Raw genomic sequence first — 17,984 nt, 5'->3', positions numbered from 1 at the left:
ATTAATATTTATTCTGTGGGGAAGGGACAGGGCTCCTTGTGCTTTTACTGATCATTATTGAAATTGTGTGTGTGTGTGTGTGTGTGTGTGTGTGTGTGTGTGTGTGTGTGTGTGTGTGTGTGTGTGTGTGTGTGTGTGTGTGTGTGTGTGTGTGTGTGTGTGTGTGTGTGTGGTCTTCATGTATGTAATTCAGAATCAAATAAACACAGAAATCAGGGGGGGAACTGGACTTTGGAACTGAACAGATGCTGCAGCAGATATCTGGGTGTTTTGTGTCAAAACCAGGCCTATGGAACATAATCTGCAGTCTATTCAAAGTCTCCATATGCTTCTCATTCATTAGAGCGACCACTTGAACTTACTAAGTTATTATCAATAACCCGACCTGTTGTTTTAGCCATAAGCTGATAAATTCCGATCATGGTTTTCCGGAGCACAAGGTCGTGGATTCAGATGTCTTCAGAAAATCATTAAATGTAGGGGCAAGAATATGTTAGGCGATTTAACTTTTAGGTTGATTATCAAGATAGTTGCTGTTTGATTTTATGTCATCGAGTAATCAATAAATCAACAAATTGTTTCTGCACTACCCTAAATCCATTGATTATAATTCATATAATGCATCAATTTAATGTACTGTAATCAGTCAATGAAAGCTCATTGAATATGCGTTTTTCTTTCTTATATTTATGTTTTTATGATAATCACTAACTATTTTTTAAAAACTTGTTGAGTATAAAGTTGTGGGTTGTGTCCAGCCTTTGTTAAAATACTCAGACAGACAGAGGAGAGAGCAGCTTGGGGGTCAGACAAGAGAGAAAAGTTACTACTATAAACTACTACTATAAACAAGACACATTCCTCCTGTAATTCTGGACATCTGGTATGCATGTTGTGTCTCTCTCTCCTCTCCGTCATGGGATTTACAAAGCAGGTTAAATGAAAAGCCCCATATGCACATCTTGGCATTGTATTCCACCACAGTTAGAGACTGTTAAAGATTTGTCAGGCATTTTATTTTCTGCATTTTTTAAATATTTTTGAGGTTAACAGTTGCTTTATTATCTGGGCATGGAGGTTATGTTTTTCGTCTCCGTTTGTGTGTTAGTTAGCAGGATTACGCAAAAACTTCAGATGCCTTATGGGTCAGGAAATAACCCACTAAATTTTAGTGCAGGTTCAGATCAGGGCTGGATCCAGGAATTTAGACTTTAACATTGCAAGATTTGTCATCATTTTTGTTGATTCCTCAGAGAATTATTTCTAGATCTTGAAGAAAAAATTCAGATGCATTTAGGGGATTGGTATCCCTGAGCAAATAGGGCTAGAAACCTTCTAACTCTCACCAATGTGTAGGTGGGGGACTGTGGCGGAGGTGTGCGCTCTACTGAGTGCTAATCTAGTTTGTTTTACCATATGTTTAATTGTCATCACAAAAACCTGCAACTTTATTGGAACCTCTTAGTCATCACCACATGATTCCTGACTGTGTCGATGGAGTGAGCAATGTCGTCCTGATGCGGAACATTTAAAAAAAAAAAACGTGATATTCCACTAGTCAGTGCTGTTGTCATGGTAACAAATATATGTTTTTTTTCCCTCTATGGAAAGACCAGTGTGAGCATCGTGTCTGGCCTGGGATGGGTTAATGTTGTGCTTTAGAGGGCGGGCTGAGTAATGGCAGCAGGTTAAAAGTCAAGCTGACAGGCCGTTTGTGGGGTTGAAATGGGTGTAAATATGGGTTCCCAGTGCAAACAATCCTTCATGTCTCTTCAAAGAGAAACGCTGAGGCGATCAGTTTCAGGGGCTGACCAGCTCCCTCGTGTTGTTGCACTTCCTCTTTTTTAAGTTGTCAAACCATGTTTATGAGCTTTTGGCTTCAAGGAAGTAATTAGTCAAAAAACGTGTCATATAGTTTGTGTTATTATAAATTTTACAGAACATCCGATGTTTAATCTGAGCTGTAGTAAATTTGCCACCTTGATACGTCTCATTCAAGTATCAAGTGTTTTTATTGCTGGATGAGATAACAGGTCTGATAAAAGGTTCGTACTATAAGCAAAGTGTTGCCTGAATGATACTGAGACTCGAGAGTGCAGAGGAGATGCAGATCATCTCCTGCGGCAGGATGCTGAAAGTCAACACAGGAAGTGAGGTCATGGTGTAAGTCCCTAAAATGTTCTCCTGTGCTCTGCCGTTGGCGCCAGAGCTCTGTCAAATCCCAGTGATACACACTACTGTAACCACACAGCTGCTACAAGTGATCAAATGGTTAAAAAAAGGAAATTTTATATATATATTATAGATTAAACTAATGCTTTTGTTTTATATATTCTCAGAATTCTATGAACCTGCCTCCAGACAAAGCCCGGCTCCTCAGACAGTATGACAATGAGAAGAAATGGGACCTGATCTGCGACCAGGTGCGTTCTCATTGAAAAACTGCCAAATCTGCACACACACCCCTGCCTGTATTACTCTGCCAACACAATGACCTCAGCAAACTCACAATATAAGAATTCTGACCCTGTTTTTGTGTCTTCAGGAGAGGTTTCAGGTGAAGAATCCGCCTCACACCTACATCCAGAAGCTGCGAGGTTACTTAGACCCCGGAGTCACGCGCAAGGTGGGGTGCAAATGGCCTTTCTGTGTAAACGGGAACTTTACACATCAAAGTCTTTTTAACCGAAACTGTTTAAGAACCTGTTTAAGAACCTGTCAACTCTCACAGCTCATTAGGCCGAACTGCGACGATGATAAATCTGCCGCTAAACTGTTTGTTTCTTTTATGTCGCACAGAAGTTCCGCAGGCGGGTGCAGGAATCTACAAAAGTCTTGAGGGAGCTGGAGATATCGCTGCGGACAAATCACATTGGGTAATCATTTTCTTATCTCTCGTTTGGCCTGGAGCTCAAGGAAACCACATTATTGGCTTGGCTCATAAGAACAGTCACTGTCTGTGCTCGTGGTGCTGCTGCAGCTTCGGGGACCCAGGGCAGTTTCTCTAGTGCCCTGATCTCCCCCTATTGTTCTAACTTGCCAAGCTCTGCAGCTCCACTTCATAGAGCTGGTCCTCATAATGCCCAGATGGTAGCCATTGTGCTGCCTCGTCCACTCCCCCATAGTGTTGAGCAGGAAGCTTTGTTGTGGATGCCAGAGGGACAGGAAGCCTGGCTGACCAACGCTGAACCCTATGACACACACACACACACACACACACACACACACACACAAACACACACACACACGCACACACCGGACACACACACACATAAGGATACTTTTATGTTTACACATTTCTCACACGCTAAAGCAAGAAAGCTATTGTTGTACTCTGTCATATTTTGTCATTGCGAGACAACACAGTTCACTATATGTGGATGTTATTTTAAGCCTTTGTGGCCTTTGTCTTCACTGTTGCAGGCATTGATTTTTGACTTTATAATCTGCTGTTACACAGACACTCGCATTTTAGAAATGTGCTGCTGTGACTTGCCACTGAAGGAGCTGTGTAAAAAATTGAGAAAAGCTTTTTGTTTTTCCATAGCATTCACCGAGCTCCAAGAATAACTCATATTCTAAATCAGGCTTCATCAATAACAGTCTCAACAGTTTCAATGTATTTCCCAGAAAGGCTCAAAGGCAAAGAGGAAAAGAAGGGAGAGCTATTTTCAGCAGGCTTTTCGTGGGCGGGATTAAGTGTAACAGATGCTGGTTTATTGTGTGTCTGATTCCTGGGCCCTTTCTAATGTGTTATTCCTGAGATTGCCAAGAAAAATCTGAAATAGCAACTGGTTGGAAGAGAAGTTGAGGGGGGGAGAATGGGCAAGGGAGGAAGGAGCGGGGTGTCAGAGGCAAAGGGGGGAGAGACAGGGGAGGGGGGTGTTAGACAGGAAACTGATGATCAAGCCTGCCTCAGTGTACCCCCCACCCCCCCTTCCCTCCTGCACCCAATCTCCCTGCTTTGTTTGCTTTCCTCTGTTCCTCCGCTCACCTCTCTGCCCTCCTCCCTCCTCCCTCCGTCCCTCCGCTGTACTTTGAGACAGTTGATTGCTCTCCTGCCATTGGCTGAGCGGCAGTCTCTCATCATGGCCCACACTTTGTGACTATTTTAAGAACCTTTCACCCCAATCCTGCGGACACCCCCCCCCTCCTAAGACAAGAGTTCCCTGAAGAAGTGGGGAGGAAGACAAGGGGGTCTGTGGGGGAGGCAGACTAAATACTGTCGGCTGTCACGGATTCAGAAGTGAGCCCAGCTCCTTCAGCCTTATGCCCTCCACATTCTTTCTCTCGTCGCAATGGGAATTCCTTTGTTTGGAGTCGTTTCTCACTCCACAAAACTGGAGTTAAATGGGGAGGAAACCTGAACCCTCGCTCTACTTTTCTTTCCATTGCATTCTTGCCGTTTTCTTTCAGTCTTCGAGTCCCCCCTCAGAGACGCGGTCTTAATACAGTGAAGTGGAACCACAACCAGCAATTACTTTCAGTATTTCCCAATTAATCGACAGATTTGTCGCTCTATAAAACATCACTTAACATGTAACATAGTAACATAGTTACACACACATACAGATGTGAACATGCATCTTGGATCATATTAATGCACATCCACAGGTACCTGTACACATTCATTTAATCCATTGCCTTGATGATTTCGCTTATATGCATATGAATTTATTTTCAAGATTCAAAGTTAATATTTGGTACTGTTAGGTGTCTTTGCCTCTTAACCCTGGTTTTAATTTTAAATGACACTATTTCTACTTTTTTTTACTTGCGTTACATAAGTTGTATTGAAGGGTGTTTGCGTCTCCTAATCCGATTTTAAGGCTTGTTTTTTAATCCTATATTGTAAACTTTGTCATTGTGTGTCTAGAATGGTGCTGCGAAATAAAATGTACTGTTATTATTATATTTGTCCTTTTAATCCAGGAGGTATTCAACCTAATAAGACAAATAAATGTCATCCTTAGTTGTCATTAGTGAAAGGAAGGATGACCTGACTTATGAACCAGATTAACTCTTTTAATTAGTCGGCCTCATATCGCTCTCCTTTCTCCTTTGATGGGTGAACTCCAGTCCTAAAGGATAAGGGTGTGTACTTGATCTGGTGCCCTGCTAACCCCTCTTTGTTCTCATGCGTCACAGGTGGGTGAGGGAGTTCCTCAATGATGAGAACAGAGGTCTCGACGTCCTGGTGGAGTATCTCTCCTTTGCTCAGTGTGCTGTCATGTGAGTACTTTATATACACACAGCACGCACGCACACACACACACACAGCACACACACTCACACACACACACACTCACACACACTCACACACACACACACACACACACACACAGACACACACACACACACACCTCCTGACCGTAGTCAAAAGGAACTGGGTTGGGCAGTGAATCCAGCTGCTGGGTTAACCCACACATGTGTCCTGTTGAGCCTGTAATAAACTGCTTGTGCATCGAAAATGTGCTCTCGGCACATTGCATTCCTCGGATTTGTTCGTATGCCTTGTTGCATACTTGGCAAACTGAATGTGTTTCTGGACACATGCTATGCGGTGTAGTCCCGAGCCATACTTTGCCTGGATGGGGTAGAATCTCTGTGCTGAGCTTTATCGTGCAGCTTGATGACAGTTCTTGTGATAACCCCTGGCTCTCTACCAGGCCGCCTCGCTAACCTAAGCTCCCCCCCGCCTCTCATCTACTCCCCCATGCCTCTGTGTTGGCTTGTCTGTCTGTCTGTATGTGGCCCAGGTTGGATTTTGAGGGGCTGGAGAATGGGGAGGAAGGCTTCTTGGACAAGTCTAAGTCTTGGAGCAGGTCTATAGAAGATCTGCACCATTCGGGCACCCAACCCTTCTGCAACACACTGGTGCGCTCTGCCCGCCAGTCTGTCCTCCGGTACGTATTGCTAAGCCAGCTTCCCCGCCTATTACCTATCCCTGTAAACGCCTCGCTCTGCTAACCTTGAATGCTATAAAGTATTAGCATGCCAACCAGTTGTCTCGGTGCCATCACTGGTCTGCTGACCTCCCTGTTGACCTCAAGGCTCTGCCCAAACTCAGTCAGATGATGAGCAGTATCACAGATAGAGGAACTGAAAGTCTCTGACCTCTTGTCCTGTGTCTGACTTCGATCATCGTCCTCCCTCATTTGTCCAGATGCTCCTCTGCCCTGTCTTCAGATGAGAGCCAGCTGTGAGCTGCAGCACATTTGGACTATTATGATTCTCCTCTTCATCACTAGGCTGCGGAGATAGCATACACAGAGACATAATATGAATTTAAGCATATTAGAAATAGTCCTAATGAATATTTTTTAGATTTTCTAACATTTAGAAGCAAATTAAGATTAAATTTGTATTAGTATAACTTTACGTTATTTTAGAAATGTTGTATATGAATAAAAATACTCATCATATGATCATAGAAAAGAAAAATTATATGCACATGATGAATGTGCCAATGCAGTTACATAACAGCAGTCGGTCTGTTGACAGCAGCAAGGAAACCAGGCTCCCATAATGCATCTGTAACCTCAAAAGCCATAGAAGTTTTTTCTGTCAGACCTCGTTCTCTGTAATTTTCTCTCTCTGTGTTTCTCTCTATGTGACACACTTGAAACAAGAGTCATGCACAAAACATAAATTTCTGTAATAATGAAAGGAGCTTTTATATATAACCAAACTCGATGTAAGAAAGTGTGGTGAATGCAGCTCTACACAGGATGTTAACATGTGCCGCCATCTGTTGCAGCTATGGCTCAGTCTCCACCAGCAAAACCATCAAAAACTCCCGCCTTGTGAGCCAGAAGGATGATGTGCACGTATGCATCATGTGCTTGAGAGCAATCATGAACTACCAGGTAACAAACAACCGCACTCCGCTTGAGAGCTGCAGATATAAAGTGGTTTACACTCGAGTGATAAGCTATGTGACACAGATAATGTCAGGTTGTTGTAAATGTGTGTTTCCTGTGCAGTGAAGTGCTGTGTGTGTGTATATAAACCCAGGTTTTAATGACCCCATGCTGTTCTCTCTTTCTGTTTTCTTCATGCAGTATGGCTTCAATATGGTCATGTCTCACGCACACGCAGTCAATGAAATTGCTCTCAGCTTGAACAATAAGAACTCACGGTAAGAACTGAGGCCCCCGTCTCCACAGGGCTGGGTCATACAATGGGGGAAACCCTGCAGCCACTTCATATGATATGCTTCCCATTCTCCGTGGGGCTCGGCTTCTCTCTGAAGCCGGGTCTCAGAGGCGTATATACAAGCTGTAAAAAGAATGTTTACTAAAGGGAGATTAGTGGTAAACCACCGGGGCTGATCACTTCATAATGAAGTGAAGGAGGGTAAACACTTAAATAGCTATAAAGACTGCTTTAGACTCGAGTGTGAATTATTTATTTCAGCCTCTTCATTTTGATGCATTTGCACTCGTTTTGAGGATTGCATGCACAGACGTACATTCTCATGGTGTAAATAGTTTTTCGCAGTTGAACTGTGTCCAGATATGTTGTCCTAACGAATGTTGTCTTTATTTCTAGGACGAAAGCTTTGGTCCTTGAGCTGCTGGCTGCCGTCTGTCTGGTCCGAGGAGGTCACGAGATCATCCTTTCAGCATTTGATAACTTCAAAGAGGTGCCCGAAGCAACTTTGAAATTAATTTTGAACCGTTGTCATCATCTTAAGTTTAGAGTTCAGTGGTAATATATTGCTAATTCTGTGAGGATTGAATTTGCAAAAATGTAAGGCCATAATTTCCTACCTTAGTGGTGTGCGTCAAGGCATAAAGGACCAGTGTAGAAGGACGAAAGTTGAGGAGCTCTGGGAGATTTCACGTCTGCTGAGGGTGTAGGCAAAGCTCTACACTGTCTGGGGTTATTATTCTCATTACGACACCAGATGTGCGGCAACCTTGAACAATGATAAGAATCAACTCCCTGATGGGAGCCAGCCGACCACAAAGGTTTGCTTAGCCTCTCGGTTTTTGTCTGCACAGTCACCCAAACACCGGAACAAGACAATTACCTCACAGCCTAAAGCCCCAGAGATACACACGGCCCAATCAGCCCCGCTAGTCAAAACAAGATGGTATTTCTGTGGTGGTATTTCTATATTAATACAAGGTGGCAGATCTTGATAGGAAAATCATGTATAGTATTCAAGAGCAGCTGGATCAGTAATCGAAGAGTAGGTCCACAAACACTTCCGTGTCTAGCTGAGATGTTTGTGTGTAAAATACATTTGAGAAGCACTGGGAAAGCACTGTTTGTTTTCTTCTGTTCCACTAGTGTATTTTTACTGTAGGAATTTGGCTAAAATAAATCTTTCCAATGTTTTTATACTTTTGCTAGCGTCCCTTCCCATGACGAGCTTGTAGCAAATCGAGGAATCTGTCCTATGTTGACAAACAGCTAAGATCTCGGGATGGATGATATGGACCCTGGAATGTGTTTAAACATCACAAAACACTTTATTAACTTATGTGTAATCACATGAAATAATAGAGTACAGTGGAAACATAGTTCTGGGATAATCATTAGGCACAAGTGGTGCCCATTTCTTGTCAAATTACACAAATCTATGGTGAGCTACATTTTGTGTCAACATATATGGTTAAACTCTCCAATAATGGCAAAACTCTCCAACATAATATAGATTAATACATACATTATAACATAAGATGAAAAGTTTTATACATCTCATTCTTTCCACTTCCTCTTCATGTTAAACTTATTATCTTTACAATTATTATAATTTATTTTCTCCCTGGTTTTTATTTCTCATCTCATTCCATCTAAAATTATAATGTAATATCTTGTTTCATTTTTTAAATGATCCCCATGGATTCAATTAACAAACCTCTGTACTGTTGAATATTTTGCTCTTCAGGTGTGTAAGGAGAAGCATCGCTTTGAGAGACTGATGGAACACTTCCGCAGTGAGGAGGGAAACATCGACTTTATGGCAAGTGTTAAACCAAGATGGATTATTTCTGCTGTGAATGTGTGTCTCTCCGTTTATATACATTTGGGTCTTATTCTGTATGTCTGTGGTCCAGGTTGCTTGCATGCAGTTCGTCAACATCGTCGTCCACTCGGTTGAGGACATGAACTTCAGGGTCCATCTGCAGTATGAATTCACCAAGCTGGGACTGGATGATTACCTGGAGGTGAGGAGACAATATCTTTTACAAAATATCCTCACTTGGGAGACTATTTAATCAGAACAGTGTGTGTGGAACATCACTCATCGTGATTCTTTCTCTCCTCGTGTCAGAAATGTAAACACACAGAGAGTGACAAGCTGTCGGTGCAGATCCAGGCCTACCTGGATAACGTGTTCGACGTGGGTGGGCTGCTGGAGGATGCAGAGACCAAGAATGCGGCGCTGGAGAAGGTGGACGAACTGGAGGAGCACCTGTCCCATGTGAGTGTGCCCGCCCAGTCCGGACCACCAACACGGCTCTCCGGTCCCATTTATGAGATTGTTGTGGTTCACCAGCTATGTACTTAACTCTGCTGTTTCTACGTGGTAATTATAAATCTACTCGGTGTTTGCATTTCACAAGTGGTTCAGGATAATGACAGGGTGCAGAACACTGGAAAATACTTTGCGCGAAACAGTCTTAATATTGTTCTGCTGCCGGCTCGTTGTTTCTGGGCATTTGGCTTTTGTATCCCACGCTGCTTTGCGAAAAGACCTTCTTCACATGGAAAGGTCGTAGGCAGCCCTGACATCACTCGAGGAATTTCATAACAAACTCTGTTCTCAGGGGTCATGAATGTTGGGGGAGGATGAGGCTGAAGATTCCATACGAATTCCTTTACAACATGTGTAATCTGGTCAAAATCAAAACTATCAGCACTATGTCACATAGCTCTTGCTGTGTCATGCTGCTGGATGTGTCGTATTTATTATTGATCATGCACAGTGTATATGGGGAGAGAGCGGGAGGGAGTGGAGCTGGGAGACATCGGTCCGGTTCTTGGATTCACCACCTCTCATCCCTCTCTTCTTCCTCAGGTGACAGAGAAGGTGCTGGAGGTTGAGAATGAAACGATGATGAAAGTAGCTGATCTGGAGAAGCTGCTCCTTCAGAAAGATAAGGACCTGCTAGCAATCCGGGTAAGCTGGCAGCCGTTCAGACGCATTATTGCTTGCAAGCCTTGCATCCGAAAGGCTTTGCTTGCACTGTGTGTTCTCGCAAAAGATCAGTTTCAGATGTTTGTTGCAGCTAAATTGCTGTGATAGCAAATTAGGTCAGCAGGAAACAGGATGTTTCTTTGGCTTGTGGAGTCATTGTGCTGTGCTCTTTATCGCCCCCTGCTGCCCGCTCAGGAGACATACGAGTCGACCAACACCCAGGTCAACACCCTGAGGAGGGTGATCAAGGAGAAGGACGTTGCCTTCCAGAGGCACTTCAACATCGAGAGGCGGCTGCTGGAGCTGGAGCAGCAAGGCACCATCCGTTTGCACAAGAAGCCCGATGGAAACATTGCCATCGAGCCGCTGGGTGTGGGAGGTGGGGGGGGCACTGGCCTCGGGATCCCTCTGGGTGACATCGGGCAGCTGTCTCTGGTGCCGACAGCAGGGTTGACGGAACCGGGAGGGTCCGACACCGGTTTACCCCCAGCCAGTGAAGCTCCCCCACCGCCTCCCCCGCCTCCACCACCTCCCCCTCCCCTGCCCTCAGCCTTAGGTGACAGACCATGACTCATAATGACTATGTCTGGTGACACATACATGTGAAAGTTGACTTACATTGAGGACAGAGCCTCAGTGCAGGTCTATTTTCAGCTCCCCCCTTTTTTGTCAATCCGTGCCAGGTGATGGGTCACAGCAGTGTTTCTCTAACCCAGACAGGAAGAGGAAACAAGGCTTGTTTCCTGTGTGCATGTGTGCATGCAGATTGTCTCTTTCACCTCTTTATGATAACTTGCTGAGCCAAGATACCACAGAGCATATGGAACAAAAAACTCAGCGGATGCAAAATGAATAAGGCAATACAGTATGAAGAGAATAGTAAAGGATAATTAAATAATATTGTCTTCCACTTTAATTCCAGGCGTAGGTGCACCAGCACCACCACCGCTTCCTCCTCTTGCTCCACCTCTGCCAGATGCTTGTCCCTCAGTTATCCTGAGTTTGGGTCTGTCAGGTGAGAGCCACAACTTTAAGCTTGAGCATCTCTAACTGTGTATTCTACTGCAGGCGGCAGAGCTTAAGTTAACACATTTATATATTTTACAGCCATCAGAATCAAGAAGCCCATCAAGACGAAGTTCCGCCTGCCTGTGTTTAACTGGACGGCCCTGAAGCCCAATCAGATCAATGGCACGGTCTTCAATGAGATTGATGATGAACGTGTGTTGGAGGTAAATCAAGCAGATGAAACTCCCCCTTCACCGATAACTTTGATGTCTTTGTCTGTGGAAACTTGGTTTCAAATCTTTACAACTTTAAATAAATGACTCTGGTAGATTTATACACACCCTTAGGATTTGGCTTGACACCAGACTGTCATACATAAATTCATATTCAACATTTGACTTAAAATTAAATAAATCAAACCAGGATTCTTGTAGAGTTAGATGATGTTGGTCTTATACTAACTGTAAAACTACTGCTCAGTCCTCCTTCATGTATTCTGTCCTGTCAAGCTGCCTCATCAACAGCAGTTTAAGTTAAGTTCTATCACAAATGACAAATTTCACACTGTGTTGTATGGACTTCCTTACAATCAACAACAGTCATCTCATGTTATTCATTCATAAAATTGTGCTGATGAAACTCTTCTCTCATTTAAAACTCGATAACACTTAAGATACCGCTCACACTTATGTTGGTACAACTGGGTTCAGGTTCTATGCACCTTTTAAATTGAATGAGCTGTAATCTTACATTCCCCTTGGTGATTTTAAATCTTTGTTATCTGATGTTTTTATTATTCACTTTATAGTTCACTTGTGTTGCTTCTGTTTATTAACTCCGTGTTGTGTTGTATTTATTTGCTTATTGTGAATTTCTCAGGTCTCTCTTGAAAAACCGATCAAAAATCTCAATGAGACTGTCTGATTAAATAAAGATTGGATACAATTTTAAAAGTGATTCAGCAACAAACAGAAAGTTGTGTGAAAAAAACATTCTCATGTGTTATTTAATAAGAGTTTAACACTCGAAGCAGCTGTCATCACAGTTTGAGTCAGATGTGGCTAAATCCTCATCTGCACATTGGAATATTTTCAAACTGAGTCCTGCCCACTTCAAAACAGTGAGAAGAGCACAGAAAAAAATATACAGAAATATGTGATGTGAAAAACCAAAACTGCTGTTAGTAAGAAGCTGAACATGTTTTCAGGGCCTTTAAAATGTAAGTTGAGCCTTTTAACTGTCCCTCATCTGCAGGAGCTGGATGTGGAGAGGTTTGAGGAGCTCTTTAAAACCAGAGCCCAGGGTCCGATTGTCGATCACCCCTGCACAAAGAGCAAAGTGGCCCAGAAGACGGTGAACAAAGTCACCCTGCTGGAAGCCAATCGCTCCAAGAACCTAGCCATCACACTGCGAAAGGCGAACAAGTCCTCAGAGGAGATCTGCAAAGCAATAGAGAAGTATGCACTTGTTGTGAACTTTAAATCTGTTTTGAAACATAGATAAGATGGAACAAATTACTGATATGTATGGTCTGTGCTCAGGTTTGACCTCAAGGCCTTACCTGTGGACTTCGTGGAGTGCCTGATGCGCTTCCTGCCCACGGAGACGGAGGTCAAGGTGATGCGTCAGTACGAGCGCGAGCGGCGGCCGCTGGACCAGCTGGCGGAGGAGGATCGCTTCATGTTGTTATTCAGCAAGATTGAGAGACTCACGCAGAGGATGAACATCATCACCTTTGTCGGGAACTTTGCCGACAATGTCAACATGCTCACGCCGCAGCTCAACGCCGTCATCGCTTCTTCGGGATCCGTCAAATCCTCGCCCAAGCTGAAGAGGGTGCTTGAGGTAAGAGGTGTTGATTTCGTCTGGTGTTTTTGTATCAGCGGCGTTGGTGTCTCATACTCACTCATTCCTCTGGTTTACTTGAAGATCATCTTAGCTTTGGGGAACTACATGAACAGCAGCAAGAGAGGATGTGTTTATGGCTTCAAATTACAAAGTCTTGATCTGGTGAGTAGGGTTTGGAGATCTTGTTTAACTACTAGGTTTATTACCATGCTGTTATATCTCCCACGTTGTGTATTGTTGCAGTGCTATTGTTGATGACGCCGGTGCTGTTAATTTCTTTTTGTTCCACAGCTGTTGGACACTAAGTCCACAGACAGAAAAATGACGTTGCTCCACTACATAGCTCTCATCATAAAAGAGAAATTCCCTGAACTGGCCAACTTCTGCAACGAACTGCACTTTGTGGATAAAGCTGCAGCGGGTGAGTTTACACTTAACAACAAACTGTCATTACCTTCACCAAAGACATTGTGTTTTCACCCCTGTCTGTTTGCTGGTTGGTTGGTTTGTTTAAAGCAAGATTACACAAAAAGAATTGGACGGATTTCTATGAAACGTGGTAGAAGGATGCAGTATGGGTCAGGAAAGAACTGTAAATTTAACTAATCAGGCACATGGAACTGATATCTATGAGTGCTTGCAATGACTCCCATTCTCATTCTTACAGTAACCAAGCACATTTTTATTTGTTCAGCCCAAATTCACACATCACAATTTGCCTCACAGGGCTTAATATGGTGCGACATCCTAGTGAGGGATCGCTCTCCCAGGACGGACAGAAGTCCAATAGATGCTGTGTGTAACAGAGCACATCAATAAAATAATATTTAAAACATTCATGAGAAAAGACATTGTCAAACATAAATGGTGCATCAATGCTTAAAGTATTCATACAAAAGAAAATGTGTGACAGAGATGAAGGGAGCAGCAACGATAATTGAAAAGATAGGTACTGCCAGTAACAGTAATATATGTGGGCAGGCATTTTGAGCAGTAAAGATAATGGTGGGTGGGTGGGGATGGATGGAAACGAGCATTTCTGTACAAATGTATGAAATCAAGTTTGCATAATCCGTGTTGCCTGTGTGTGAAGTATCTCTGGAAAATGTGCTGCTGGATGTGCGAGAGCTGGGGAAAGGCATGGACCTGATCCGCAGAGAGTGCAGTCTCCACGACCACTCAGTCCTGAAAGGCTTCGTCCAGGCCAACGAATCACAGCTGGACAAGCTGCAGAAGGACGCGAAGACAGCAGAGGTATCCGACGCTCTCCTCGCCCTCTAAACCTCAAAGTATCCACTGAATATACGCTTCCTCTCCCACATGCACCTCACTCACCTCTAACACACGTTAAAAAAACAAAACATGAATGCTTACTCAACAGTGTTTACAAACATGTCTCCCTCTCTGGCACTGTGCTCCCTCCCAATTCTAGGAAGCCTTCAACAATGTGGTGAACTACTTCGGAGAGAGCGCCAAGACGACTCCACCCGCGGTGTTTTTCCCCGTGTTTGTGCGCTTCATCAGAGCCTACAAGGTGAGGACCCCGAGCAGAGGTGGTGTCTCTCCTCGCTTCTTGCTGACCAAGGTGCAGCTTTTCCCTGCTGCCCGGGTGGGGAAGTTCCTGGGGTTTTGTCTCAGAGCAGATCGGGGGCAGAACTTTGGCCGCCTCCGTGCCACAGGACGTGGCGTAGAGCGCGAGGCCAAATAACAGGAAAGGCCAGCTGGGTCTGACTCTGGGGCTGCAGCTGTGGTGTTTAGACTGGCTCTTCCCTCCTCCGTCCCTCCTCCCGCTTTACCCCTGGACAGCCTCGCCCTGCCCCGCCACAGAGCACATTTCCTGAGATTGTTCTCGGCCTGGATTTATGGGATCTGCTCAAGGAAATGTGCAGCAGGAGGATTAATGTGCACGTCTGTTCATCTTTGTGTTTAAATGTGTCTCAAAGAGTTAGATAATAGTTAATAGATAATATGGGGACTCGCTTTCTTGACGTCTTGACGTCCATTTTTTCCATTCACACACATTGTGCATCTGTGTGCAGCCCTTCCTCTATCACACATCACTTACACAATAGACAGTGCTGTTTCCATACAGTGGTTAGCACTGTCATCTCACAGGAAGAAGGTTCCTGGTTCAAACCCGTCTGCGTGGAGTTTGCTCCCAGTGTCTGCATGGCTTTTCTCCGGGTACTCCAGCTTCCTCCCACACGCCGAAGACATGCAGATCAGGGTTAGATTATTTGGAGACTTCTAAATTGGCCATAGATGTGAGGGAGAATGGCTTTTAGTCTGTATATGTCGCCCCTGCAATTGGTCCAAGGGTGAACCTTGCCTCTCGCCCTTTGTCAGCTGGGATTGGCTCCAGCTTCCCCTTGCGGCCCGAGAGGATATGCTATAAATCTTCTTGTCTGGCACTCGGCAAGAAAACTGCGTTAGTATATCAAATGTCAAATAGTAAGTTTAATACCCATTTAGTCTGAGTGTAAAGTATTTGTGTGGTTGAAGTAGGGAGGCAGAAGGAGAAAGAATACATTTACATAGTTAATCAAAGTGTGTGTTCCCTGTTTCTCTTCAACTTTTGACCCACTTTCTCCACCCTCAAGGTCCACACACGCGCGTTGGCTTGGATTCACAGTAGCTTTAGTTCTCTTGTCACAGACTGTTCACCTTTGTGTCTCCTCGACAGGATGCGGTGGTGGGAAACGAGCAGAGGAAGAAGCAGGAGGAAGCAATGAGAGAAAAGTTATTGGCTCAGGAGGCTAAACAGCAGGAACCTAAGGTACAGCCCAAGTGCAGGCGACGCAGATGAATGAAAGCTATCAGATGTTTACTCGTTGCTAAATTAAGCTTTGTGGCGTGCCAAAGAAAGTGAACAGCACAAATATCCTCTCCTCGCTGCTGCAGGTCCAGGCCCAGAAGAAGAGGCAGCAGCAGGAGCTGATCGCAGAGCTGCGCAAGCGGCAAGCCAAGGACCACCGGCCTGTGTATGAGGGCAAGGACGGCACCATTGAGGATATCATTACAGGTGGGCCAGACAGCACCCTAAAAAGACCCTGTGTGGGTGCCAGCAGCCCTGGTCGCCCCAGGCCGAGGATGACTGTGGTCATTCACTGCTCGTCTCCTTTGAAATGCACCTTGTGCTACGTGGTCCAGACACAAGCACATCTGGAGCACAGCACGTAGCAGCTAGTTGCTCCATGACGCGCTGTCTCGTTACTTCTGAGACCAACAACACTAAAAGCTGCTGAGCCTCAATATGTTGATAAGTCAGACGGGTACTTTGTTTCCTGTTGTACATGAACTTCAGGAACTTTATAGGATCTTTATTTAAAGCCTCTGTGAGTTTTTGTGATAATAGTATTTTGTTACAGGATTCTGATGACAATTTTGTGTGTAGAAAAATACGACAGTCCCAGTGAAAACCGATTGGGGACTGTCCTTCTTGAGTCCACCACCAGGAGGAGCCACAGTCAGATATATTAAAACCTTATATATAAAGGCTTCAATGGGAGAAAAAAACTGAATCTACAGCCTCAGGAAATCCTCAGTGTTCAGTACTTATTATGTAAATAATACGAATGTTGCATCATTGTCAATTGTAGTCATGTTAATAATGCTTTACGCTGCTACTATCAGAGCTACAACAGCCTTTTTATGCACCTGATGCTTAAACTCAGTGTGTCCTAATCCTATTAAACTCCCCCTGAGGCTTTTTTTTTTACAAGGAGCTACAATAAGCTCCACTTATCTCACGTTCATTATCATCTCCTGTATGAAACACGATGGTGGTCCAGTGCCCCCCCCCAACCCACCCTTCCTCCCCGCAGGTGTCTCAGGTGTGACATGTTTTTCTCTTCCTCCCCCTCCTCCCCCCCAGTACTGAAGAGCGTGCCCTTCACAGCCCGCACTGCTAAACGCGGCTCACGGTTCTTCTGTGAAGCCAACCTCTGCGACGACGCCAACTGCTAGCCCTCCCCTCCCTAATGCCAAGGTTGTCCAGGTGTCTCTCGTGCGCCTCCTGACCACTGTGCATGCAGCATGACCACCCACCTCCACCCCCTTACCCTATGAACTAACTTGGGCCATTACTGGTTGTTTGTGTTACTACCACTAGAGAAGACTCCTATCAGGCCATTTTGGTGATAGGAGTCAGCCAAACCTCTTTGCCTGACGCAGAGCTACATGGAACAGAAAGGAAAAAAGAGAAGTGTCAGCATATTGTTGCGCGTGAAAAATATGTCGAGACACTCACAGTGCAATCAGACACGGCCGTGATGAAATGATCACGTCAGAGCATCATGCATGATACTTTTAAAAGGCTGTGCATCATTTTTGGCATCGTTTCTTTTCATGAAGCTGACGAAAAAGAGGTTTGGCTAATTGTTGTTGTTTTTTTTCTATCAACGATGCTTTGTTCCATGAAACTAACTTGTTTGGTGTTGGGTTTTTTTTCCGGCTAACATGTGACTCTTCTTTCCTCAACCACCACTGTTTATTCTACCCCTCCCTTTCAGCTGAAAAGAAGATTAATGACAGTATTTCCCACTCCTAAGAGAGGGTAAGGAAGGTACAGGCTGACACCCGGCCCGCTTGGCCTTCCAGGTCCTGTGTGCTGCTACAGTGATGTCAGCTGCTTCAGCTATAGTGCTTCGGGCGCAAATCAAAAAGATGCTTTACGACACTGAGATCTGCTTTACCACACAGAATATCAGTATATAATTATAGTGAAGATCATTTAAGAAGCGAATTTGTGTTTGGTTTTAGAGAAATTCAATATCACCTGCCCCAACAGTCATTAAAACACGAAATTAGTGATTTGATTGTCCACCAAGTCTTTAGTTTTCAGTTCATTATCGTCCAGTTTATCGCAACTGTACCTTTAAACATCATCATCCTCACCCCCTCCTATTACATGTTGCATGTTGTCCACTGTTCATTCACGTCTCACCTGTCATCAACGTCCGCCATGTTTTTG

At 44.3% G+C, this 17,984-nt stretch overlaps 1 protein-coding gene across 7 annotated transcripts in view; it reads left to right on the top strand.

Moving 5' to 3' along the window:
* Positions 1–17,984, top strand: part of fmnl3 (formin-like 3) — a 34,184-nt gene that overhangs the window by 13,655 nt on the left and 2,545 nt on the right. Inside the window, exons 2-25 of one of the 7 annotated variants that reach the window (XM_035159847.2) lie at positions 2,340–2,423; positions 2,546–2,626; positions 2,800–2,876; positions 5,149–5,232; positions 5,760–5,906; positions 6,761–6,869; positions 7,065–7,141; positions 7,555–7,648; positions 8,903–8,977; positions 9,072–9,182; positions 9,290–9,439; positions 10,037–10,138; positions 10,352–10,712; positions 11,079–11,171; positions 11,264–11,388; positions 12,419–12,621; positions 12,706–13,009; positions 13,094–13,174; positions 13,304–13,433; positions 14,106–14,266; positions 14,445–14,546; positions 15,696–15,788; positions 15,914–16,034; positions 17,524–17,567. In XM_035159847.2, coding sequence (XP_035015738.1) covers positions 2,340–2,423; positions 2,546–2,626; positions 2,800–2,876; positions 5,149–5,232; positions 5,760–5,906; positions 6,761–6,869; positions 7,065–7,141; positions 7,555–7,648; positions 8,903–8,977; positions 9,072–9,182; positions 9,290–9,439; positions 10,037–10,138; positions 10,352–10,712; positions 11,079–11,171; positions 11,264–11,388; positions 12,419–12,621; positions 12,706–13,009; positions 13,094–13,174; positions 13,304–13,433; positions 14,106–14,266; positions 14,445–14,546; positions 15,696–15,788; positions 15,914–16,034; positions 17,524–17,561 — 3,003 coding nt within the window. In that variant the 3' untranslated portion in view covers positions 17,562–17,567. Of the gene's footprint in view, positions 1–2,339; positions 2,424–2,545; positions 2,627–2,799; positions 2,877–5,148; positions 5,233–5,759; positions 5,907–6,760; positions 6,870–7,064; positions 7,142–7,554; positions 7,649–8,902; positions 8,978–9,071; positions 9,183–9,289; positions 9,440–10,036; positions 10,139–10,351; positions 10,713–11,078; positions 11,172–11,263; positions 11,389–12,418; positions 12,622–12,705; positions 13,010–13,093; positions 13,175–13,303; positions 13,434–14,105; positions 14,267–14,444; positions 14,547–15,695; positions 15,789–15,913; positions 16,839–16,886; positions 17,010–17,523; positions 17,577–17,984 lie in introns of those variants that run through there. The other 6 variants (XM_035159848.2, XM_035159843.2, XM_035159845.2 and 3 more) reach the window with 6 other exon arrangements.

This window comes from Hippoglossus stenolepis, chromosome 6, assembly GCF_022539355.2.
Source record: "Hippoglossus stenolepis isolate QCI-W04-F060 chromosome 6, HSTE1.2, whole genome shotgun sequence".
Taxonomy (NCBI): Eukaryota; Metazoa; Chordata; class Actinopteri; order Pleuronectiformes; family Pleuronectidae; genus Hippoglossus; species Hippoglossus stenolepis.
The sequence above is the reverse complement of the archived record's forward strand: the minus strand, read 5'-3'. Positions and strand labels throughout refer to the sequence as shown.